The 25,281-nt window shown below is 47.7% G+C and overlaps 1 protein-coding gene across 3 annotated transcripts in view; it reads left to right on the top strand.

The window, feature by feature from the left end:
* LOC134342994 (thrombospondin-3-like) overlaps window positions 1-25,281 on the top strand; it is a 96,425-nt gene that overhangs the window by 22,455 nt on the left and 48,689 nt on the right. For all 3 annotated transcript variants that reach the window (XM_063041772.1, XM_063041773.1, XM_063041774.1), the window contains 6 exons: window positions 1,765-1,971; window positions 8,126-8,379; window positions 13,995-14,097; window positions 15,828-15,851; window positions 23,464-23,546; window positions 24,660-24,711. In XM_063041772.1, the coding sequence (XP_062897842.1) occupies window positions 1,765-1,971; window positions 8,126-8,379; window positions 13,995-14,097; window positions 15,828-15,851; window positions 23,464-23,546; window positions 24,660-24,711 (723 nt within the window). The remainder of the gene's footprint in view (window positions 1-1,764; window positions 1,972-8,125; window positions 8,380-13,994; window positions 14,098-15,827; window positions 15,852-23,463; window positions 23,547-24,659; window positions 24,712-25,281) is intronic.

Below are 25,281 nucleotides of genomic sequence, written 5' to 3' on the forward strand. Positions count from 1 at the left end.
ATACCCCACGTAGATGTGCTCATTGGTGGGGAGGGCCTTACCTGTGACGCACTGGGCTGTATCCAGCACTTCTTGTAAGCTTTTTTTTTGTTCCTGGGCATTGGGTTTTCCATACTAAGTCATGACCATTCAGAAATCTGATGGCAGAGGGGAAGAAACCGTTTCTGAATCACTGAGTGTGTGGAGTGTGTGCCTTCAGGCTTCTGTACCTCCACCCCAATGGCAGTAATGAGAAGGGGGCCTCGGGAGTAAACATAGACAGGTTTCTATGCAACCCCAGTAAATACTTCATGACTTAGTACGTACTTTGTGGAGGAAAGCATCTCATTTATTGTCAAACACGACTCAGATTGGAAACACTAATATATACATGGTCTTTGTGGAGTGAGTGGTTTATAAAAATGTCAGAAACAAATTAAATTGTGAATTTGCAGCCGATGTCTCATTCCTCATTGTGGTTTGGTTCTAATTTTTCCTTTTGTTTTGGTTGGAGCTGCTGTTTCAATATTTAATTGATTTTGCATTGAATTTATATTTTAGGTAACTTTGCTCCTCTTAGTTGAACCTAAAGTCAGGAAATAATTTCAGGGTCACGGGAAGCCACGGGACCAGGTGGTGGATGGTCATATCGCAAGTCCTGGTTACGCGACCACTGATGCCAGGCAGACAGTCTCTGGAGAGTGTTGATCCGGTCTTGTACAGACCCTACCCAGAAGGCTGCAGTGGTAATCCACTTCTGTAGGAGAATTTGCCAACCATCATGGTCGTGGAAAGACCACGATCGCCAACATCATACGACAGGGCACACAATGATGACGTCATATGACATGGCGCATGATGATGATGGTGTTATCCTTCAGTTGTCCCCCCATGGAGCACGTCTACACAGAGCGGTGTTGTAGGACAGCAGCGTCCATCATTAAGGACTCCCACCACCCAGGCCGCGCTCTCTTCTCACTGCTACCATCGAGCAGGAAGTGCAAGAGCCTTGGATCCCGCACCACCGGGTTCAGGAACAGTTATTACCCCTCAACCTTCAGGCTCCTTAACTAGTGTGGATAACTTCACTCACCTCAACTCTGAACTGATTCCACAACCTACAGGCTCACTTTCATGGACTCTTCACAACTCGTTCTCCGTATTATTATTTTTCACAGTCTGTCATCTTCAGTACGTTGATAGTTTGTCAGTCGTTATTTTGTTATTCTTAAATTTGATTGTATTTCTTTATTTTCCTGTAACTGCCTACAAGGGAAGGAATCTGAAGGTAGTGCAGGGTGACATTTATCTGCTTTGATAATAATGTTACTTTGAAAGGTGGTGACTCTCTGACGGTGGTGTCTGAAAAGAGGATGCTGTCTAAGTTGCATGCCATCTTGGACAATGTCTCCCATCCACTACATAATGTACTGGGTGGGCACAGGAGTACATTCAGCCAGAGACTCATTCCACTGAGATGCAACACAGAGCATCATAGGAAGTCATTCCTGCCTGTGGCCATCAAACTTTACAACTCCTCCCTTGGAGGGTCAGACACCCTGAGCCAATAGGCTGGTCCTGGACTTATTTCCTGGCATAATTTACATATTACTATTTAACTATTTATGGTTTATTACTATTTAATTATTTATGGTGCAACTATAACAAAAACCAATTTCGCCGGGATCAATAAAGTATGACTATGACTATATCTTTTGAAGGTCACGTGCTTTCAGATTCTCAGTGCTCTGATTGTGATCAACGTCTCTGCCTCCTTCCCGACAGTGGTCGATTTCATGTCTGTGCGTAACGTGCTGCAAGAGGCCGCTGCGGTGGAGAGGCTGGCCACGGACATCCCGGCGGTGGGTGAGCTCTTCCTGGTGTCTACGTTCCAGCTGCCGCCCGCACAGGGTGGCATCCTGCTGGGCTTCTACCACAAGCGTGACAACACGCGCTACCTGGAGGTATCCGTGATGGGCAAGATCAACAGAGGTAGGGGGAGATGCGGGGGGTACTGCAGTGGCTGGGACCCAGCGCAACAGACAATCCGAACGGGAGAGTCTGTGGGGATCAGGGGAGTTCGGGTCGAAACCCTGCAGAGGGAAAGGGGGAGGTAGCCAGTGTAGAGAGGAGCGGGGGAGTGGTGAGACAGGGGCCAGAGAGCTTTTTTTTTAAAAGAAGATTAGCTTTACACTCAGTGGCCACTTAATTAGATACCTTTATACAACTCCTCGTTAATGCAAATATCTAGTCAGCCAATCATGTGGCAGCAACTCAATGCGTAAAAGCATGCAGACGTGGTCAAGAGGTTCAGTTGTTGTTCAGACCAAACATCAGAACGGGGAAGAAATGTGATCTAAATGACTTTGACTGTGAAATGATTGTTGGTGTCAGATGGGGTGGTTTCAGTATCTCAGAAACTGCTGATCTCCTGGGACTTTCACACACAACAGTCTCTAGCGTTTACAGAGAACGATGCAAAAAACAAAAAAACATTCAGTGAGCAGCAGTTCTGCAGGTGAAAATGCCTTGTTAATGAGAGAGGTCAGAGGAGAATGGCCAGACTGGTTCAAGCTGACAGGAAGGCAACAGGAACTCAAATGACCACAGGTTACAACAATAAGGCGCAGGAGAGCTGACATCCCACCTCTCCCGGAAGTTCCGGGAGTCTCCTGCAAATTGATGGTGCTACCTCCCTGAAATGAGTTTCTGCAGGGTGGGATGTCTGGGAGAGCGTCTCTGAAAGCACAACACATTGAACTTTGAAGTGGACAGACTACAGCAGCAGAAGACCACAGACATACACTCAGTGTACTTGTCACGTGCAGATTGAAACCTGCACAGTGAAATGCATTGTTTGCTTCAAATTCAGTCTGCGATGATTGTGCTGGGGGCAGCCCGCAAGGTTTAGCAATCTTCTGACGCCAACATAGCATGTCCAAAGTTCACTGACCCTCACTACGTCTTTGGAATGTGGGAGGAAACCTGAGCACCCGGAGGAAACCCACACGGACACGGGAAGAACGTACAAACTCCTTACAGGCAGAGACGGGAATCGAACCCTGACCGTGCCGACTGTTAGTTATTACAGCGCCAGTGACCCGGGTTCGATTCCCACCACTTTCTGTAAGGAGTCTGTACGTTCTCCCCATGACTGCGAGGGCTCCCTCTGGGCACCTCGCTTTCCTCCCACTTTGCAAAGACCTGCAGGTTAGTAGGTTAACTGGGTATAATTGGGTGGTGTAGGCTTGTTGGGCCAAAGGGCTGTGTTGTTACCGTGTTGTAGCTCCAAATAATAAAATGTGCAAGGACCGTGATGAGACAGTTTGGGAGATCAAGAGTTAATCTTTATCGTACGGGAGGTCCGTTCGAGAGTCTGACGTCAGTGGGATGGAAGCTGTTCTTGAACCTGGCGGCATAAGTTCACACGCTCTTGTATCTTCCGTCCGATGAAAGAGGGAGAAGAGAGAGTGACCAGTGTGGGAGGTGTCCTTGATTCTGTTGGTTGCTTTGCTGAGGTGGTGTGGAAGTTGTGGTAAGGCAAGGGTTAAAGACAATGTCCAGGCAAGGAGAGCCTGGCGCAGTTGTAGTTAAGTGAAACCTTGGAAGTGAGACAATTGGAGCCAGCTTTGCTTACTGCAGACAGACATGGGAGAATAACTGTGTAATCAACCTAGAGGAACACAGACCACATACATACATGGACACATACATGGAATTATGATGTAGTGGCCATTACAGAGACTTGGCTGGCACCAGGGCAGGAATGGATTCTCAATATTCCTGGATTTCAGTGCTTTAAAAGGGATAGAGAGGGTGGAAAAAGGGGAGGGGGTGGCATTACTGGTCAGGGATACTATTAAGCTACAGAAAGGGTGGGTAATGAAGCAGGATCCTCTTTTGAGTCAGTATGGGTGGAAGTCAGGAACAGGAAGGGAGCAGTTACTCTACTGGGGTATTCTATAGGCCCCCTGGTAGCAGCAGAGATACAGAGGAGCAGATTGGGAGGCAGATTTTGGAAAGGTGCAAAAATAACAGGGTTGTTATCATGGGTGACTTTAACTTCCCTAATATTGATTGGCACCTGATTAGTTCCAAGGGTTTAGATGGGGCAGAATTTGTTAAGTGTGTCCAGGATGGATTCCTGTCACAGTATGTGGACAGGCCAACCAGGAGGAATGCCATACTAGATCTAGTATTAGGTAATGAACCGGTCAGGTCACAGATCTCTCAGTGGGTGAGCATCTGGGGGACAGTGACCGCCACTCCCTGGCCTTTATAATTATCATGGAAAAGGATAGAATCAAAGAGGACAGGAAAATTTTTAATTGGGGAAAGACAAACTATGAGGCTATAAGGCTAGAACTTGCAGGTGTTAATTGGGATGATGTTTTTGCAAGGAAATGTATTGTGGACATGTGGTCGATGTTTAGAGATCTCTTGCGGGATGTTAGGGATAAATTTGTCCCGGTGAGGAAGATAAAGAATGGTAGGGTGAAGGAACCATGGGTGACAAGTGAGGTGGAAAATCTAGTCCGGAGGAAGAAGGCAGCATACATGAGGTTTAGGAAGCAAGGATTAGATGGGTCTATTGAGGAATATAGGGAAGCAAGAAAGGAGCTTAAGAAGGGGCTGAGAAGAGCAAGAAGGGGGCATGAGAAGGCCTTGGCGAGTAGAGTAAAGGAAAACCCCAAGGCATTCTTCAATTATGTGAAGAAAAAAAGGATGACAGGAGTGAAGGTAGGACTGATTAGAGATAAAGGTGGGAAGATGTGCCTGGAGGCTGTGGAAGTGAGCGAGGTCCTCAATGAATACTTCTCTTCGGTATTCACCAATGAGAGGGAACTTGATGATGGTGAGGACAATATGAGTGAGGTTGATGTTCTGGAGCATGCTGATATTAAGGGAGAGGAGGTGTTGGAGTTGTTAAAATACATTAGGACAGATAAGTCCCCGGGGCCTGACGGAATATTCCCCAGGCTGCTCCACGAGGCGAGAGAAGAGATTGCTGAGCCTCTGGCTAGGATCTTTATGTCCTCGTTGTCCACGGGAATGGTACCGGAGGATTGGAGGGAGGCGAATGTTGTTCCCTTGTTCAAAAAAGGTAGTAGGGATAGTCCGGGTAATTATAGACCAGTGAGCCTTAGGTCTGTGGTGGGAAAGCTGTTGGAAAAGATTCTTAGAGATAGGATCTGTAGGCATTTAGAGAATCATGGTCTGATCAGGGACAGTCAGCATGGCTTTGTGAAGGGCAGATCGTGTCTAACAAGCCTGATAGAGTTCTTTGAGGAGGTGACCAGGCATGTAGATGAGGGTAGTGCAGTGGATGTGATCTATATGGATCCCGCATGGGAGGTTAGTTAGGAAAATTCAGTCGCTAGGTATATATGGAGAGGTGGCAAATTGGATTAGACATTGGCTCGATGGAAGAAGCCAGAGAGTGGTGGTAGAGAATTGCTTCTCTGAGTGGAGGCCTGTGACTAGTGGTGTGCCACAGGGATCAGTGCTGGGTCCATTGTTATTTGTCATCTATATCAATGATCTGGATGATAATGTGGTAAATTGGATCAGCAAGTTTGCTGATGATACAAAGATTGGAGGTGTAGTAGACAGTGAGGAAGGTTTTCAGAGCCTGCAGAGGGACTTGGACCAGCTGGAAAAATGGGCTGAAAAATGGCAGATGGATTTTAAGTGTGAGGTATTGCACGTTGGAAGGACAAACCAGCGTAGAACATACAGGGTTAATGGTAAGGCACTGAGGAGTGCAGTGGAACAGAGGGATCTGGGAATACAGATACAAAATTCCCTAAAAGTGTCGTCACAGGTAGATAGGGTCGTAAAGAGAGCTTTTGGTACATTGGCCTTTATTAATCGAAGTATTGAGTATAAGAGCTGGAATGTTATGATGAGGTTGAATCTAGAGTATTGTGTTCAGTTTTGGTCACCAAATTACAGGAAGGATATAAATAAGGTTGAAAGAGTGCAGAGAAGGTTTACAAGGATGTTGCCGGGACTTGAGAAACTCAGTTACAGAGAAAGGTTGAATAGGTTAGGACTTTATTCCCTGGAGCGTAGAAGAATGAGGGGAGATTTGATTGAGGTATATAAAATTATGATGGGTATAGATAGAGTGAATGCAAGCAGGCTTTTTCCACTGAGGCAAGGGGAGAAAAAAACCAGAGGACATGGGTTAAGGGTGAGGGGGAAAAGTTTAAAGGGAACATTAGGGGGGGCTTCTTCACACAGAGAGTGGTGGGAGTATGGAATGAGCTGCTAGACGAGGTGGTAAATGCGGGTTCTTTTTTAACATTTAAGAATGAATTGGACAGATACATGGATGGGAGGTGTATGGAGGGATATGGTCTGTGTGCAGGTCAGTGGGACTAGGCAGAAAATGGTTTGGCACAGCCAAGAAGGGCCAAAGGGCCTGTTTCTGTGCTGTAGTTTCTATGGTTCTATGGTTCTACAGTAAGGCATTTGACAAGGTTCCACACGGTAGGCTTATTCAGAAAGTTAGAAGGCATGGGATCCAGGGAAGTTTGGCCAGGTGGATTCAGAATTGGCTTGCCTGCAGAAGGCAGAGGGCGTGGTGGAGGGAGTACATTCAGATTGGAGGATTGTGACTAGTGGTGTCCCACAAGGATCTGTTCTGTAACCTCTACTTTTCGTGATTTTTATTAACGACCTGGATGTGGGGGTAGAAGGGTGGGTTGGCAAGTTTGCAGATGACACAAAGGTTGGTGGTGTTGTAGATAGTGTAGAGGATTGTCGAAGATTGCAGAGAGACATTGATAGGATGCAGAAGTGGGCTGAGAAGTGGCAGATGAAGTTCAACCCAGAGAAGTGTGAGGTGGTACAATTTGGAAGGACAAACTCCAAGGCAGAGTACAAAGTAAATGGCAGGATACTTGGTAGTGTGGAGGAGCAGAGGAATCTCGGGGTACATGTCCACAGATCCCTGAAAGTTGCCTCACAGGTGGATAGGGTAGTTAAGAAAGCTTATGGGGTGTTAGCTTTCATAAGTCGAGGGATAGAGTTTAAGAGTCGCGATGTAATGATGCAGCTCTATAAAACTCTGGTTAGGCCACGCTTGGAGTATTGTGTCCAGTTCTGGTCACCTCACTATAGGAAGGATGAGGAAGCATTGGAAAGGGTACAGAGGAGATTTACCAGGATGCTGCCTGGTTTAGAAAGTATGCATTATGATCAGAGATTAAGGGAGCTAGGGCTTTACTCTTTGGAGAGAAGGAGGATGAGAGGAGACATGATAGAGGTGTACAAGATAATAAGAGGAATTGATAGAGTGGATAGCCAGCGCCTCCTCCCCAGGGCGCCACTGCTCAATACAAGAGGACATGGCTTTAGGGTAAGGGGTGGGAAGTTCAAGGGGGATATTAGAGGAAGGTTTTTTACTCAGAGAGTGGTTGGTGCGTGGAATGCACTGCCTGAGTCAGTGGTGGAGGCAGATACACTAGTGAAGTTTAAGAGATTACTAGACAGGGATATGGAGGAATCTAAGGTGGGGGCTTATATGGGAGGCAGGGTTTAAGGGTCAGCACAACTTTGTGGGCCGAAGGGCCTGTACTGTGCTGTACTATTCTATGTTCTATGAGATAGGAATAATGGAAAGATGTGAAATACACCCAGCAACTAAGGGACAATTCCTTTACTAACTTCAAAGTGTCATCTGTTATCAGCTTGTAGTTTGTATTGGCTTTTAACACCTCTATTGCAAGTGGCAATTGTTCCTGCAGGTAAGGAATTCAAACAGTTTACCAAATGATCGATATCTGCAACTGATGAGCCAATTCTGTACTTAAAGATAATTTTTTCTGTTCTGACCTCAGGACAGTGTAGGCAACAGGGGTCACACTGTTCCCCTTGTGCACAAGTAAAACAAAGTGTGGTTGAGTCGTGGGTGTGCATGTGTTCTGGGCCCAGTTATTTTATTTTATTTCTGGCGATGACAGCAGACGGTAGTGTAGATGGGGTTGGCTGGTTTGTGTGATGCCTGGGCTGTGCCCACGACTCTGCCGTTTCTTTGTGCCGGGCAGTTGTCGTGCCAAGCCGTGACGCATCTTTCTATGGTTTATCTGTAAAAGTTGGAAGCGAGTGTTGGGTGCTGACATGTCACGCTCTTCCCCAGTGCTTCTCCGCTACCTGAGGGAGGACGGGAAGACCCAGTCCGTGAGCCTGCAGAACGCGCGGCTGGCTGACGGGAAGTCGCACTCCATCATCCTGCGGCTGAGTGGGCTGCAGAGCAGCCGGATCGCCGCGGAGCTCTACGTTGACTGCCGAAGGGCGGCTTCCAGTGCTGGGCTCCCGGCCGTGGCGGCTATCCCCTCCGAGGCCACGGACTCCATCCACACCAGGACCAGCAAAGTATTCGGACAGCAGGAGGTGAGCTTGGGAACACGATTCGCTAGTGTCTGGGCATTGCCATGGTCAGGGAGATGGATGTTCCCCATTGCGTGGAGTATGTATAGAGCACAGCGCAAGCCCTTCGGCCCATAATTTCTGTGCTGAACACATTGCTAAATTAAACTACACTCTGTCCCAGCATAATGCTACCCCACATAGCACTGATTCATTACGACGTGGTTATTGCTTTAATTCGTTAGTTCAATTTTAGTTCAGTTCTTTGATCTCTAGTTAAATTCTTTGTTGACATTTTAAAAAATGACAAAAACTCATTTTAAGCAACACTTAAAACTTCTCGAGAGCGGTCGCCATTAGAGTAAGCATTCAATCAGCCAATGAAAACGCTTTACACATGCTCTGAGCCACTCACAGCCACTCACGTATCAGTTCACTCTCTGCCTCCCCCACGGGTGTAAATGTTCTTGCTTCCTTGCCAATTTATTCCATTTTTTTTCACCCATAATGTTTGGAAAACAGCCTGCAACTTCCAGTGAGGGTAGTACATCTAAGGTGTCTAGGAAAAGCTTGAGCATGGATGTGAAACTGCAAGTGATACGGCGTTTGGAAGCTGGTGAGAGTCAGGCTGATGTTGGCGCTTCTTTGAAATCGGCTGTATCGACGATCGGAACAATTATAAAAAATGCAGAAAAGATGAAAGCTTTTGCGACGATGACTTCAAAGTTAGCGTCAACGGACGTGACTCATTTAAGGAGCCATTTGTTTGAAAACATGGAAAATAGACTAAATATGTGGGTAGATGACCAAACACAACGAAACAACATGTCCCCAAGCCAGCCGATAATAATGGAAAAAGCAAGAAGCATCTTCAATCATGTTCAAGAAGAAGATCTGTCAGTAACATTCACGGCCAGCAGAGGCTGGTTTGATAGATTTAAACAGCACAGTAACCTCCATAGCCTACGTCTCTCTGGTGAGCAGCTAGTGCAGACAGCAAGGCAGCCCAGGACTTTCCCTGCAGCACTGAAGGCCAGAAGAGAAGAGGAAACACCACAAAGTTCCTCACACTAGCATCACTACGATCATACAAGTCATGGACCAGTTCACCGAAATTGATCCTGACTGGGAGTGAAGCGTTAAGGCAAAGAGAGAGGCGTTCTTCACATGATTTCCTGCTGCCGCGAACTACTCCATGAGAGGAAACTTAAGAAAAGGGCTTCAAATCTCGAAGCCTATATCTTGGGTTTGATTTGTTTTATCAGACACACTCGTCCATTTACGTAATGTTATAGTGACCCCGCATAGCACTGATTTACACGGCGCCGAGGATGCGTCCTCAGCATTAAGCGAGGTCTGGGTGTAAATCTCTTCTACCTGCATATTATCCATATCCCTCCATTCCCTGCACATTAAACTCCGATCTAACAGCCTCTTAAACACCTCTGCCATATCTGCTACCACCACCACTCCTGGCAGACCATTGCAGGTAACCACCTCTCTGTGTGGAAAAATTAAAAAAAAGACCTTGCCTCACACATCCTGTTTAAACTGTCCTCCTCTCACCTGAAATGCATGCCATCTCACACTGGGGAGAAAAGAAAAAGATTCTGACTGTCTGCACATTTTGAGCCTCTCATAATGTTATAAACCTTTATCAGGCTCAGCCTCCTACACTCCAGAGTAAACGACCTAAGTTTGTCCAATTTCTCCTTGTAGCTCATGCCCTCTAAGCCCTCTTCTGTGTCCTTTCAAAGCCTCCACGTCCTTCCTGTAATAGGGGTGACCAGAATCGTATACAGTCCTTTAACTGTTGGGTGGTGGGGTGGTGGGGTGGTGATCCGTCTCTACCAAAGGAGGTGTATGGTGCTCCTTCCCTCCGCTAACCTGCACGTTGCCCTTGGGCGAGGGGTAGGACCTGCTTGGCCCCCTGATCAGGGTCACATGAAGCCATGGGACTAGGTGGTTGATGGCTGTATGAGCAGCTGGTGCACATCACAAGTCCTGGTTTTGCAACCACTGACACCAGGCGGACAATGTCAGAAGGGTACTGATAATGGCTGGGGTCACCCATCTTGTAAAGACACTGCCCAGAAGAAGGCAAAGGCAAACCACTTCTGTAGATGCTATTAATCTTGAACAACACACACACAATGCTGGAGGAACTCAGCAGGTCAGGCAGTATCTATGCAAATGAATAAACAGTTGACGTTTTGGGCCGAGGCTCTTCATCCAAAGTATGCCATACACCACCTCTTTACATGTGTGGCCGGAATTAGCTGCCGTGGTAGCAGGACACTGTTACAGCTCAGGATGTCAGAGTTCGGAGTTCATTTAAGGATATCGTACGTCCTCCCTGTGACTGCACGGGTTTCCTCCGGGTGCTCTGGTTTCCTCCCACATTCCAAAGACATACCCCTTTGTAGGTTAATCGGTTATTGTCTTGTGTTGTTCGCTTTCCATCTGTGCTGGGTTGAGCGTCGAGCTAGCGACTCGACCTCGTAAAAAATAAATTGCCTGCTACAGAAACGTCAACAGCAAAAAGTTGATGGCCTGTGCTCTTGTGTGGGTTTAAAAGGGCAATTTCTTCTCTTGTGTTGTAGCTGAAAGGAGATTATAATTGAGAGCTGAACATCCAAGGATACACGTTGTATCTAAAGGACGGGCAGGTCAGCAGAGGGGGTGGCAAAAAATGAAATCAAACTCTTATAAAGAGGTGACATAGGATTGGAAGATGTTGAATTCTTGTGGATAGAGTCAAAAAACTGCAAAGGTAAAAGGCCCTGACTGGAGTTGTATACAGGCCTCCGAACAGTAGCCAGAATGTGGGCTACACATTACAACAGGAGATCAAAAAGGCATGTTATAAGGGCAATGTTACGATAGTCGTGGGGGACTTCAATGTGCAGGTAGATTGGGGAAATCGGGTTGGCGCTGGATCCCAAGAGAGGGAATTTGTAGATAACCTGCAAGATGGCTTTGCAGAGTAGCTTGTGTTTCAGCCCACCAGGGCAGAGGCTATTCTGCACTGGGTGTTGTGTAATGAACCAGATTTGTTTAGGGAGCTTAAGGTAAAGGAACCCTTGGAAGGCAGTGATCATAATATGATAGACTTCATCCTGTAATTTGAGAAGGAGAAGAATAAAGTCAGATGTATTACTATTACAGTGGAGTAAAGGGAATTACAGAGGCATGAGAGAGGAGCTGGCCAAAGTTGACTGGAAGGAGACACTAGCAGAGATGACGGCAGAACAGCAGTGGCTGGAATTCGGAAGGCGCAGGATAGATATATCCCGAAGTATTCTAAAGGCAGCATGACACAACCGTGGCTGACAAGGGAAGTCCAAAAGAGCATAAAGGCAATAGACCAGAACTTAGAGGGAAGTTAGAGGATTGAGAAGCACAGAATGCAACTTTAAAAAAACATAAGGAGGGAAAAATTAAAACATGAAGGTGCGCTAGCCAATAATATGAAAGAGGATATCAAAAGTTTTATCAAATATATAAAGAGCAAAAGAGGCGAGAGTAGATATCAAACTGCTGGAAAATGATGCTGGAGAGGTAGTAATGGGGGACAAGCAAACGGCAGATGAACTAAATAAGCATTTTGCATCAGTTTTCACTGTGGAATACACTAACGGTATGCTGGAGGTTTGAGAGTGTCGGGGGCAGAAATCAGCGAAGGTGCTTGGGAAACTGAAAGGACTGAAGGAAGTAAATCACCTGGACTAGATGATTTCACAGCCAGGGTTGTGAAGGTGTTGGCTGAAGAGATTATGGAGGCATTAGTCATGATCCTTCCAAGAATCACTATATTCTGGCATGGTTCCAGAGGACTGGAAAATTGCAAATGTCACTGCACTGTTCAAGAAGGAAAAGAGGCAAAAGAAATGAAATTATAGGCCAGTTAGCCTGATGTCAGTGGTTGGGAAGATGTTGGAGTCACTTATCAAGGATGAGGTCTCAGGGAACTTGGGGGCACATGATAAAATAGGGAATAGTCAGCATTGTTTCCTCAAGGAAAAATCTTGCCTGACAGATCTGTTGGAATTCCTTGAGGAAATAACAAGCTGGATAGACAGAGGAGAATCAGTGGATATTGTGTATTTGGATTTTCAGAAGGCCTTTGACAAGGTGCCACACATGAGGCTGGTCAGCAAGATAAGAGCCCGTGGTATTACAGGAAAGGTACCGGCGTGGACAGAGCATTGGCTGGTTGGGAGGAGGCAAAGAATGGGAATAAAGGACGTCTTTCCCGGTTGGCTGCCAGTGACTAGTGGTGTTTTGCCAGGGTCGGTGTTAGAACCGCTTCTTCTACATTATACGTCAATGATTTGGATGATGGAATTGATGGCTTTGTGGCCGGGACTTATAGACGATACTTAGACAGGTGGAGGGGCGGATAGTGTTGAGGAAGCAGGGAGTCTGCAGAAGGACGTAGACAGATTTGGAGAAAGGGCAAAGAAGTGACGGACAGAGTACACTGTTGGGAGGTGTATGGTCACGCACTTTGGTAGAAGGAACAAAAACGTAGACTGTTTTCTAAATGGGCAGAAAGTTCAAAAATCTGAGGTGCAAAGGGTCTTGGGAGTCCTTGTGCAGGATTCCCTGAAGATTAGCTTGCAGGCTTGAGGAAGACAAATGCAATGTTGGCATTCATTTTGAGAGGACTGGAATATAAAAGCAAGGATGTAATGCTGAGGACTTGTGAAGCACTGGTGAGGCCTCACTTGGGAGTCCGGTGAGCAGTCTTAGGCACCTTGTCTGAAAAAGGATGTGTTGACATTGGAGAGGGTTCAGGGGAGGTTCACAAGATTGATCCTGAGAATGAAAAGCTTATTGTATGAGGAGTGTTTGATGGCTCTGCGTTTGTACTCGCTGGAATTTAGAAGAATTTGGGGGTAGGGGGAGGGAACCTCGTTGAAAGCTATTGAACATTGAAAGAGTGGATGTGAATAGGATGTTTCCTGTGGTGGGGGAGTCTAGGACCAGAGGGAACAGCATCAGGATAGAGGGAGAATGGAGATGAGGAGGAATTTCTTTGGCCAGAGGGTGGTGAATCTGTGGAATTCATTGCCACAGACAGCTGTGGAGGCCAGATCACTGGGTGTATTTAAGGCAGAAGTTGATAAGTTTTTGATTAGTCGGGGTGTGTAAGGGCAGATGAATGGGGTTGAGAGGGAAGATGGATCAACCATGATGCTATGGCAGAGCAGACTCGATGGGCCGAACGGCCTAATTCTGCTCCTGTCTCTTACAGTCTTCTTGTAGATTGTCCTGTGATTAGCCTAGGGTTAAATAGGTGGTTGCTGGGCGGTGAAGCCTGTTTGGGCTGGAAGGCTGCATCTCTAAACAACATTAAAAAGATAAAATTCCACAGGGCAACCCAGAGAGGGCAGGGAAGTGGTAACTGACAAGACTGGTGGAGTGGGATGCAGGGTCGGGGAGGAGAATTACCCACCAGGGAGGGCTGGGTGAACAAGAACTCTTCAGTGTGGCCTCTGAACTAGGCTTTCAGAACACGAGGGCCGGGGTCTGACCACCTCTGGGATCGCTTGCTTGCGCAGTTGCCATGGTTTGTCCACGGGGGGGTGGGGGTTTGAGTCCGTGTCACTGACTGGTGCTCTGTCTCTGCGCAGGGCTCACTGGAGGAGCTGAAGCTGATTTTCGGAGGGACGCTGACTCAGGCCGGAGCACTGCAGGGCTGCCTACTCCAGGGCGATGGCACGCTGAAGAACACAGGTACGATTTTAAAAACAACAGGGCCAGGAGCAGGAGAAAGCTATCGGCCTCTCAGCCTCGCTCTGTAATAAGACCATAAGACATAGGAGCAGAATTAGGCCATTCACCCTTCGTGTCTTCTCTGCCATTCCATCATGGCTGATATATTATCCCTCTCAATCTAATTCTCTTGCCTTCTCCCCGGAACCCTTATTATTCAAAAACCTATCAAACTCTGCTTTAAATACACCCAATGACTTGGCCTCCACAGCCATCTGTGGCAATGAATTCCACAGATTCGCCACCCTCTGCCTGAAGAAATTCCTGCTCATCTAAAGGGAACGTCTACTCTGACGTTGTGCCCTCCAGTCCTAGGAGACATTCTCTCGATGTCCACTCTCTCTAGGCCTTTCAACATTCCATAGGTTTCAATGAGATCCATGCCTTCCTCTTCTAAACTCCAGTGAGCACAGGCCCAGAGCCATCAAATGTTCCTCATATGTTATCCTTCCATTCTGGGATCATTATTGTGAACCTCTGCTGGATACCTCTCCGTCCTTTTTTAGATATGAGGACTAAAGCTGTTGACTGTACTCCGAGAGCGGTCTGACTAGTGCCTAATAAAGCCTCAGCGTTACATCCTTGCTATTCCAGTCCTCTCAAAATAAATGCAGTAACTTTGTGGCCAAGGCAGAAATCCAAATCTGCGTTCTTGTCTTATCCCAAGTCCCTGAATTCCTCACTGACTGAGCAATCGCGACCCTCTGAGGTGAATGATTCTGAAGGTATGTGGTGCTAGAGTGCAGGACGTTCCCCAGGTCTCATTCCTAGGTGTCCTGAGATGGTTCGAGTCTGGTTCGAGTCTCATTGACCAAATTAAATGAACTCTCAGCAGGTCAGGCAGCATCTAGGGAGGGAAATGGACAGTCAATGGTTTGGGCCGAAACTTTTCAACAGAACTGGAAAGGAAGGAGGAGAAACAAGAGAAATTGTGCAGATGCTGGAAATCCGAGCAACACACACAAAGTTCTGGAGGAACTCAGCAGGCCAGGCAGCATCCATGGGAAAAAGTACAGTCGACGTTTCGGGCATCAAATATTAATGATGCCCATCACCCAGGTCACGCCCTCTTCTCATTGCTACCATCAAGGAGGAGGTACAGAAGCCTAAAGACACACACTCAACAATTCAGGAACAGCTTCTTCCCCTCTGCCATCTGATTTCTGAATGGACGTTGAATCCATGAATACTACCTCACCTCTTTTTTAATTTCTATTTTTGAATTGAATTGACTTTATTACTTACGTCCTTCACATACCTGGGGAGTAAAAATCTATGTTACGTCTCCGCCTAAATGTGCAATGTACAATTTATAGTAATTTGTAATAAATAGTATGTACAACAGGACAGTCAATATAGCATAGAAATACAATTGTATCAGCATGAATTAATCAGTCTGATGGCCTGGTGGAAGAAGCTGTCCCGGAGTCTGTTGGTCCTGGCTTTTATGCTGCGTTACCGTTTTTCGGATGGTAGCAGCTGGAAAGGTTTGTAGTTGGGGTGACTCGGGTCCCCAATGATCCTTTTTACACTCTACTTATTTAATTTAACTAATATAAATATAGATTCATAGTTTTTTTTCTCTGTAATATCATGTACTGCTGCTGCAAAGTTAACGAATTTCAAAACCCATGCTGGTGATATTAAAGCTGTTTCTGACTCTAATCAATGTTTTGTCCGTTCTGTTGCAGTGAATGATGCAAATTCCATCCTGGGTAAGTGTTATAACCTCATCCACCTCTTTAACACGTAACTAACATCCTCGACTCGGATACAACATGCGATCATCTTCCCAGGACTAACCTTAACTTCCAAATTGATCTATAAATGGAGATAAACACTCAGTGGCCACTTTATTAGGTACGCCTTCTTGTTAATGCAGATATCTAATCAGCCAATCATGTGGCAGCAGCTCAATACATAAAAGTATGCAGACATGGTTAAGAGGTTCAGTCAACACACATCAAAGTTGCTGGTGAACGCAGCAGGCCAGGCAGCATCTCTAGGAAGAGGTACAGTCGACGTTTCAGGCCGAGACCCTTCGTCAGGACTAACTGAAAGAAGAGATAGTAAGAGATTTAGGAGGGGGAGGGGAGATCCGAAATGATAGGAGAAGACAGGAGGGGGAGGGATGGAGCCAAGAGCTGGACAGGTGATTGGCAAAAGGGATATGAGAGGATCATGGGACAGGAGGCCCAGGGAGAAAGAAAAGGGGGAGGGGGGAAGCCCAGAGGATGGGCAAGGGGTATAGTGAGAGGGACAGAGGGAGAAAAAGGAGAGAGAGAAAAAGAATATATATATATATATATATATATATATATATAAAATAATAAATAAATAACAGATGGGGTACGAGGGGGAGGAGGGGCAATAACGGAAGCTAGAGAAGTCCATGTTCATGCCATCAGGTTGGAGGCTACCCAGACGGAATATAAGGTGTTGTTCCTCCAACCTGAGTGTGGCTTCATCTTTACAGTAGAGGAGGCCGTGGATAGACATGTCAGAATGGGAATGGGATGTGGAATTAAAATGTGTGGCCACTGGGAGATCCTGCTTTCTCTGGCGGACAGAGCGTAGGTGTTCAGCAAAGCGGTCTCCCAGTCTGCGTCGGGTCTCACCAATATATAAAAGGCCGCATCGGGAGCACCGGACGCAGTATATCACCCCAGTCGACTCACAGGTGAAGTGTCGCCTCACCTGGAAGGACTGTCTGGGCCCCTGAATGGTGGAGAGGGAGGAAGAGTAAGGGCATGTGTAGCACTTGTTCCGCTTACACGGATAAGCTCACAAGAGGTTCAGTTGTTATCCAGACCAAACATCAGAATGGGGAAGACATATGGTCAAAGTGACTTTGACTGTGGAAGGATAGTTGGTGCCAGACAGGGTGGTTTGAGTATCTCAGAAAGCGCTGATCTCTTAGGATTTTCACTCACGACAGTCTCCAGAGTTGACAGTGTGAAAAACAAAAAGGAAACACCCAGCGAGGGGCAGTTCTGTGGGTGAAAACGCCTTGTTAATGAGAGAGGTCAGAGGAGAATGGCCAGACTGGTTCAAGCTGACAAAAAGGCGACAGTAACACAATCAGAATCAGAATCAGAATCAGGTTTATTATCACCGGCATGTGATGTGAAATTTGTCAACTTAGCAGCAGCAGTTCAATGCAATACATAATCTAGCAGAAAGAGAAAAAAATATGATAAAATAAAACATAATAAATAAACAAGTAAATCAATTACGTCTATTGACTAGATTTTTAAAAATGTGCAAAAACAGAAATACTATATATTAAAAAAAGTGAGGTAGTGTCCAAAGCTTCAAAGTCCATTCAGGAATCGGATGGCAGAAGGGAAGAAGCTGTTCCTGAATCACTGAGTGTGTGTCTTCAGGCTTCTGTACCCCCTACTTGATGGTAACAGTGAGAAAAGGGCATGCCCTGGGTGCTGGAGGTCCTTAATAATGGACGCTGCCTTTCTGAGACACCGCTCCCTAAAGATGTCCTGGGTACTTTGTAGCCTAGTGCCCAAGATGGAGCTGACTAGATTTACAACCTTCTGCAGGTCCTGTGCAGTAGCCCTTCCCCATACCAGACAGTGATGCGGCCTGTCAGAATGCTCTCCATGGTACAACTATAGAAGTTTTTGAGTGTATTTGTTGACATGCCAAATCTCCTCAAACCCCCAACAAAGTATAGCCACTGTCCTGCCTTCTTTATAACTACATCGATATGTTGGGACCAGGTTAGATCTGCAGAGATCTTGACACCAAGGAACTTGAAACTGCTCACTCTCTCCATTTCTGATCCCTCTATGAGGATTGGTATGTGCTCCTTTGTCTTACCGTTCCTGAAGTCCACAATCAGCTCTTTCGTCTTACTGACGTTGAGTGCCAGGTTGTTGCTGTGGCACCATTCCACCAGTTGGCATATCTCACTCCTGTACGCCATCTCGTCACCATCTGAGATTCTACCAACCATGGTTGTATCGTCAGCAAATTTATAGATGGTATTTGAGCTATGCCTAACCACACAGCCAAGTAACCACACGTTACAATAGTGATGTTTGGAAGAGCATCTCTAAACGCACAACACGTCAAACCTTGAGGTGGATGGGCTACAGCAGCAGAAGACCATGAACATACACTCATAGAACATAGATACCTCATAAAATGGCCACTGAGTGTAACTCCATGTATGGTACTGAGCCCCATGGAGACTACCAGATGCTTGTTCAGTAACATAACCTGTGGTTAGAGTATTAACTGGAGTCTGGATTGTTGACTTGCTAACAAGGGTTTCACAGTACCATAGTACCATGACAACCAGAGAACATTCTTCAATTAATTCAATAAATCCAGACAAAACATACAAGGATCAAGCCCTGACTGTGCTGAATATGATGTACAATTCAATTACCTCTTTTTTGTATGCAGAATCATGTTTTTTATAAAAGCCTCTTAAATAGCACTATCATATCTACGCTACGATATTCCCACTGTCGTATCTACACTACGAGATCCCACTGTTGTATCTACACTACAATATCCCCACTGTCGTATCTACACTACGATATCCCACTGTCGTATCTACACTATGATATCCCCACTGTCGTATCTACACTACGATATCCCCACTGTCGTATCTACACTACGATACCCCACTGTCGTATCTACACTACCATATCCCACTGTCGTATCTACACTACGATATCCCCACTATCGTATCTACACTACCATATCCCACTGTCGTATCTACACTACGATATCCCCACTGTCGTATCTACACTACGATATCCCACTGTCAATCTGTGTCCACCACCATCCCTGGAGCAGTTTTTAGGCACCTACTGCTCCCCTTACCCAGCCCTTCCCCTTTAAACCTTTAAAGCTCTTTTAAACGTTTTCCCTCTGGCGTTAAATGTATCAGCTCGGGTTGGTCAAAGAGCAGACAGTGCACTGCTTCAGCGACTGGAAGGTTGGGTTCAATTCCCGCCGTGGTTTATAAGGAGTCTGTACGTTCTCTCTACCCAGGGACCCCGGGGATAGAGAGAGAGGGAATATACCAGGGTTTCTGTACCCCATCACCTCCCAGGGACCCCGGGGTTAGAGAGAAGGTTCCTGTACCCCATCACTGCCCAGGAACCCTGGGGTTAAAGAGAGAGGGAATATACCAGGGTTCCTGTACCCCATCACCATTCAGGGACCCTGGGGTTAGAGAGAGGGGATATTCCAGGGTTCCTGTACCCCATCACCACCCAGGGACCCTGGGGTTAGAGAGAGAGGGGATATTCCAGGGTTCCTGCTTCCCATTACTGCCCAGGGACCCCCCCCCGGGGTTGGAGAGAGAGAGAGAGGGGATATTCCAGGGTTTCTGTTCCCCATCACTGCCCGATGACCCTGGGTTGGAGAGAGAGGGGATGTTCCAGGGTTCCTGTTCCCCATCACTACGCAGGGACCCTGGGTTGGAGAGAGAGGGGATATTCCAGGGTTCCTGCTCCCCATCACTGCCCAGGGATCCTGGGGTTGGAGAGAGAGGGGATATTCCAGGGCAAACAGGAATTCTGCAGATGTATTTCCGACACCTCCCTCCCCTTTCTAGATCTTTCTGTCTCTGTCTCTGGAGACAGCTTATCCACTGATGTCTACTATAAGCCTACTGACTCTCACAGCTATCTGGACTATTCCTCTTCTCACCCTGTCTCTTGCAAAAACGCCATCCCCTTCTCGCAATTCCTCCGTCTCCACCGCATCTGCTCTCAGGATGAGGCTTTTCATTCTAGGACGAGGGAGATGTCTTCCTTTTTCAAAGAAAGGGGCTTCCCTTCCTCCACTATCAACTCTGCTCTTAAACGCATCTCCCCCATTTCACGTACATCTGCTCTCACTCCATCCTCCCGCCACCCGACTAGGAATAGGGTTCCCCTGGTCCTCACCTACCACCCCACCAGCCTCCGGGTCCAACATATTATTCTCCGTAACTTCCACCACCTCCAACGGGATCCCACCACTAAGCACATCTTTCCCTCCCCCCCCCTCTGCATTCCGCAGGGATCGCTCCCTACGCAACTCCCTTGTCCATTCGTCCCCCCCATCCCTCTCCACTGATCTCCCTCCTGGCACTTATCCGTGTAAGCGGAACAAGTGCTACACATGCCCTTACACTTCCTCCCTTACCACCATTCAGGGCCCCAAACAGTCCTTCCAGGTGAGGCAACACTTCACCTGTGAGTCGACTGGGGTGATATACTGCGTCCGGTGCTCCCGATGTGGCCTTTTATATATTGGCGAGACCCGACGCAGACTGGGAGACCGCTTTGCTGAACATCTACGCTCTGTCCGCCAGAGAAAGCAGGATCTCCCAGTGGCCACACATTTTAATTCCACATCCCATTCCCATTCTGACATGTCTATCCATGGCCTCCTCTACTGTAAAGATGAAGCCACACTCAGCTTGGAGGAACAACACCTTATATTCCGTCTGGGTAGCCTCCAACCTGATGGTATGAACATCGACTTCTCTAACTTCCGCTGGGGCCCCGCCTCCCCCTCGTACCCCATCTGTTACTTATTTTTATGCACACATTCTATCTCTCACTCTCCTTTTTCTCCCTCTGTCCCTCTGAATATACCTCTTGCCCATCCTCTGGGTCCCCCCCCCCCGCTTGTCTTTCTTCCCGGACCTCCTGTCCCATGATCCTCTCGTATCCCCTTTTGCCTATCACCTGTCCAGCTCTCGGCTCCATCCCTCCCCCTCCTGTCTTCTCCTATCATTTTGCATCTCCCCCTCCCCCTCCAGCTTTCAAATCCCTTACTCACTCTTCCTTCAGTTAGTCCTGACGAAGGGTCTCGGCCTGAAACGTCGACTGTACCTCTTCCTACAGATGCTGCCTGGCCTGCTGCGTTCACCAGCAACTTTGATGTGTGTTGCTTGGATATTCCAGGGTTTCTGTTCCCCATCACTGCCTGATGACCCGGGGTTGGAGACAGAGGGGATGTTCCAGGGTTTCTGCTCCCCATCACTACCCAGGGAACCCAGGGTTATGGGGCGGGGGTGGACCAGCCTCTCCGGTTGTTTAACTTTACCCCCTACTGGAGTTTGTGCGTGTGATTGGAGGATGAAGGCTGAATGTCTGAACTTTGGGATTTCCCTCTGTTTTCTGGCTCTCTACTCCCACCTACTGGGGATGGGCGGTACAGCAGGATCCCGCCAATACCACAGTCACAGCCAGAGCATTTATTATCCAAGAACGTAGAAAATTATGCAACCTAGAGATTCGAGTCCTTACTTGCATGCAAAAATCAAAGAAACCCAATAGAACCCATTAAAAAAGCAGGCTGTCGAACACCCAATGTGCAGAGAATTAAAAAAAACACAAATCGTGCAAACAATAACTGCAAGCAAATAGTGTTCTGAACTGGGGTCAGCGCAGAACTGAGTAGCATCACGGGGCAGCGAGCTGAACTGGCCCGTCCCTCGCCTCGGGCTTCAACGCCCTGACCTTTTCGATCTGAATCGACGTCCAAGCATCGGGTTCAATTGTCTCGGTTCTTAAATTGACCGAACCTCGGGTCTTCCTCACTGTTGACGAGGAAGCTTGGCGCTGCCTCGCCTCGGTCCTGCCACGTTGAACTGCCAACAAGTCCGAAGGGAAGCTGCGGATTATTATCCTGATGAAGGGTCTCGGCCTGAAACGTCGACTGTACCTCTTCCTAGAGATGCTGCCTGGCCTGCTGCGTTCACCAGCAACTTTAATGTGTGTTGCTTGAATTTCCAGCATCTGCAGAATTCCTGTTGTCTGCAGATTATTACTTGAGACGATCGTTTGCTGGGAAAAGTGGGATTAACGAAGTATTTAAGTCAGGCTTTTGGGCAGGGTGTTGGGTGTTGGCTGTTACCGTGGGAACACATGCAGTGAGGTGTCTGTGGCCCACTTGTCCTAGGTAGTGTCACCAGTTCTAGGGTGATGTAGTTGGTGGGGAAAATCCGGCATTCGCCATCCTCCCTTGTGGGATTTGAGGAGAATCCTCGGATCGTCTGAGCAGGGGGCGGGTTAACATTCATATTGCCACCCCTTCATTGTACAAGCCGCTCCCCAAATAGTCCTTTATCATCTGCTTCCCGAATTCTGTCCAACAACATAAATGATCCTTATTGGCCACGTACTTTGAAACGTACAGTAAAACGCGTTGTTCGTGTCAACGACTGACGGGTCCGAGGGTGTACGGGGGGGGGTTCCCGTAAGTGTGGTCGTGCTCCAGTGCCAACATAGCATATCCGCAACTTACAAACCCAAGAAATCCAGAGCTGGAGGATCTCAGCAGGTCGGGCAGCGTCTATGGAGATGCATAAACAGTCGACGTTTTGGGCCGAGACCCTTCATCGGGGGTGGAAAGGGGGCAGCTGTTAGAATAAAAAGGTGAGGGGAGGGGGAGGAGGTGAAGCCAGGTGGGTGGGAAAGGCGAAGGGCTGGAGAGGAAGGAATTGGATAGGAGAAAGAGGAGGAGGCCATCCAGTCGGAGGGGATAAGTAGGTGAGGAGAGGTGAATAGAAGGGAAAGGGGAGGGAAATTTGTTTTTCCTGGAGGGAGAAACTGGATCATCGTGTCATCAGGACGGGAACACACAAAATGCCGGAGGAACTCAGCAGGTCAGGCAGCATCTATGGAGAGGGGCAAACGGTCGACATTTCAGGAAGAAACACTTCCTCGGGACTTATTAACCCTAACGTGTATTTCCTTTGAAATGTGGGAGGGAACCGGAGCAGCTGGAGGGATCCCACGCCGTCACAGGGAGAATGTACAGGCAGCGGCGGGAGTTAAACCCCGACGGTAACCGCTGGTGCCGTAAACCTTTACGCCATCCTGCTGCCCTTAGATCTGGTTGGGTGTCAGGTCCCACCCTCGCTTGGAAAACACGCACTCAATAGTTCAACAACAGCTTCTTCCCTCTGCCATCGGATTTCTGAATGAACAACGAATCCACGAACACTGTCTCACTACTTTTTTTCCCCTTTGCTCTCTTATTCCCAGCTTATTTAATTTAATTTTTAAAAAATTCCTATTGTAATTTATAGTTTTTTAAAATTGGGTATCGCTGTCACAAAACAACAAATTTCCTGACATGTGCCAGTGATATTAAACCTGATTCCGGTTCAAGAGAGTTGGCTGTCAGACCTCCCTGTCCTTGATCTCCAGTATCCCAGCCTCAGGATCTAAGCTGACCTGGAAAGCCAGGTCCCGTGGGGAAGGCGCTTGTGACCGGGCAGGAATATTCACCCTCTCTTCCCCTCCAGTCAACAACTCACCCTTGTTGCTATCCCGTCTGTCTCCTCAGGGGACCAGATGAAAGCCCTGGTCGGCCAGTTGTCCCTCTTCAATCAGGCTCTCCTCGGTCTGAGGCAGGACATCAAGGAGCAGGTGAGAGGACTCCTGTGTTGGGGGGGGGGGTGGTGGTGGTAATGGGACCTTTCATCTTGGGGGTGTGAGCAGAGCAGGCTCCTGGACCCGTGGGTTGGGGATAAGTGTTCGGTTGTTGGGGGGGGGGTGCGGAGAGCATGTGTAGTTTGTGGGCTGGGTGAGGGGTTTGTGTCCTTGGAGATAGGGGAGGGGGCAAGGGATGAGGAGGGCAATACGGAGGGCAACATTGAGGCTGACTGGTCCAATTACAACAGAGGTCACAGTCCACAGTCCTCGTGCAGGGTTCCCTAAAGGTTCACTTGCAGGCTGAGTCTGTGGTGAGGAAGGCAAATGCCATGTTAGTGTTCATTTCGAGAGGACTGGAATATAATAGCGAGGATATAATGCTGAGGCTTTGTAAGGCAGTGGTCTGACCACGTTTGGAGTATTGTAGCAGTGTTGGGCCCTGTATCTAAGAAAGGATGTGCTGACGTTATGAGTGTTCACAGAATGATCCCAGGAACGAAAGGGTTGGCGTATGAGGAGTATTTGGTGGCTCTGGGCCTGTGTATGATGGAGTTTCAGAGAATGAAGGGGGGTCTCATTAAAACCTTTCAAACATTGAAAGGCCTAGATAGACTGGATGTGGAGAGGATGTTTCCTACAGTGGGGGAGTCTAGGACCAGATGGCACAGTCTCAGAATACAAGGCTGTCCCTTTAGAACCGAGATGAGGAGGAATTTCTTCAGCCCCAGTAGGTGGTGAATCTATCGCCACAGACGGCTGTGGAAGCCAGTCATTGGGTGTATTTAAAGTGGAGGTTGATAGGTTCTTGATCAGTCAGGGTGTCAAAGGTTATGGGGAAAAAAGCAGGAGAATGGGGTTAAGAGGGAAAATGAATCAGCCATGATAGAATGGTGTAGACTCGATGGGCTGAATGGCCTAATTCTGCTCCTATGTCGTGTGGTCTTATGGTCCCAGTCAGTAGGATTTACAGACCAGGTGCAGAGTCATGGGATTGGTGGTCACAGCCCAGGCTCAGAATGAATCATGGGATTGGTGGTCGCAGAGCCTTGGCCATCACCCGGGAAACGTAACTACCTTTCACACACAGACTCCTGTCCCTTTCAACAGGTGAAGGAGATGTCATTGATCCGGAACACCATCCTGGAATGTCAAGTCTGTGGTGAGTTTGGATCTCGTTGCCCATAACCTTTGTCGTCCTCTGCAGCCAGGGCGCGGTTTGGGCAGAGTCTCGGTCAATGGAAAAGGGAGGGGTTCTGCACAGAATCAGTGCAATGGCAGTGGGTGAATGGAGTTCGGCCTATTGGGATTCTGTACAGTTGGGGGTGATGGGAATTGGGAAGCACAAGAGGCTGGAAATCCGGAGCAACACACTCAAAATGCTGGAGGAACTCAACAGGTCAAGGCAGCATCTACGGAGAAGAAAAAACAGTTGATGTTACGGGCCGAGACCCTTCGTCAGGACTGGAAAGGGAGGGGACAGTAGCCAGAACAAGAAGGAGAGGAGGGGGAAGGGTACAAGCTGGCAGATGATAGGTGAGACCAGGTGAAGGGGGAAGATGGGTAAGGGGACAAGGTCAGAAGCTGAGAGGTGATAGATGGAAGTGCTAAAAGACTGGAGAATAAGGAGAGGAGAGTGGACCATGGGAGAATGGGGAAGGAGGAGGAACACCAGAGGGAGCTGATGGTTAGATCAGGAGAGAAGGGGTGAGAGGAGAGCTGGAATGAAATA

The sequence above is a fragment of the Mobula hypostoma genome, chromosome 2, assembly GCF_963921235.1.
Source record: "Mobula hypostoma chromosome 2, sMobHyp1.1, whole genome shotgun sequence".
NCBI lineage: Eukaryota > Metazoa > Chordata > Chondrichthyes > Myliobatiformes > Myliobatidae > Mobula > Mobula hypostoma.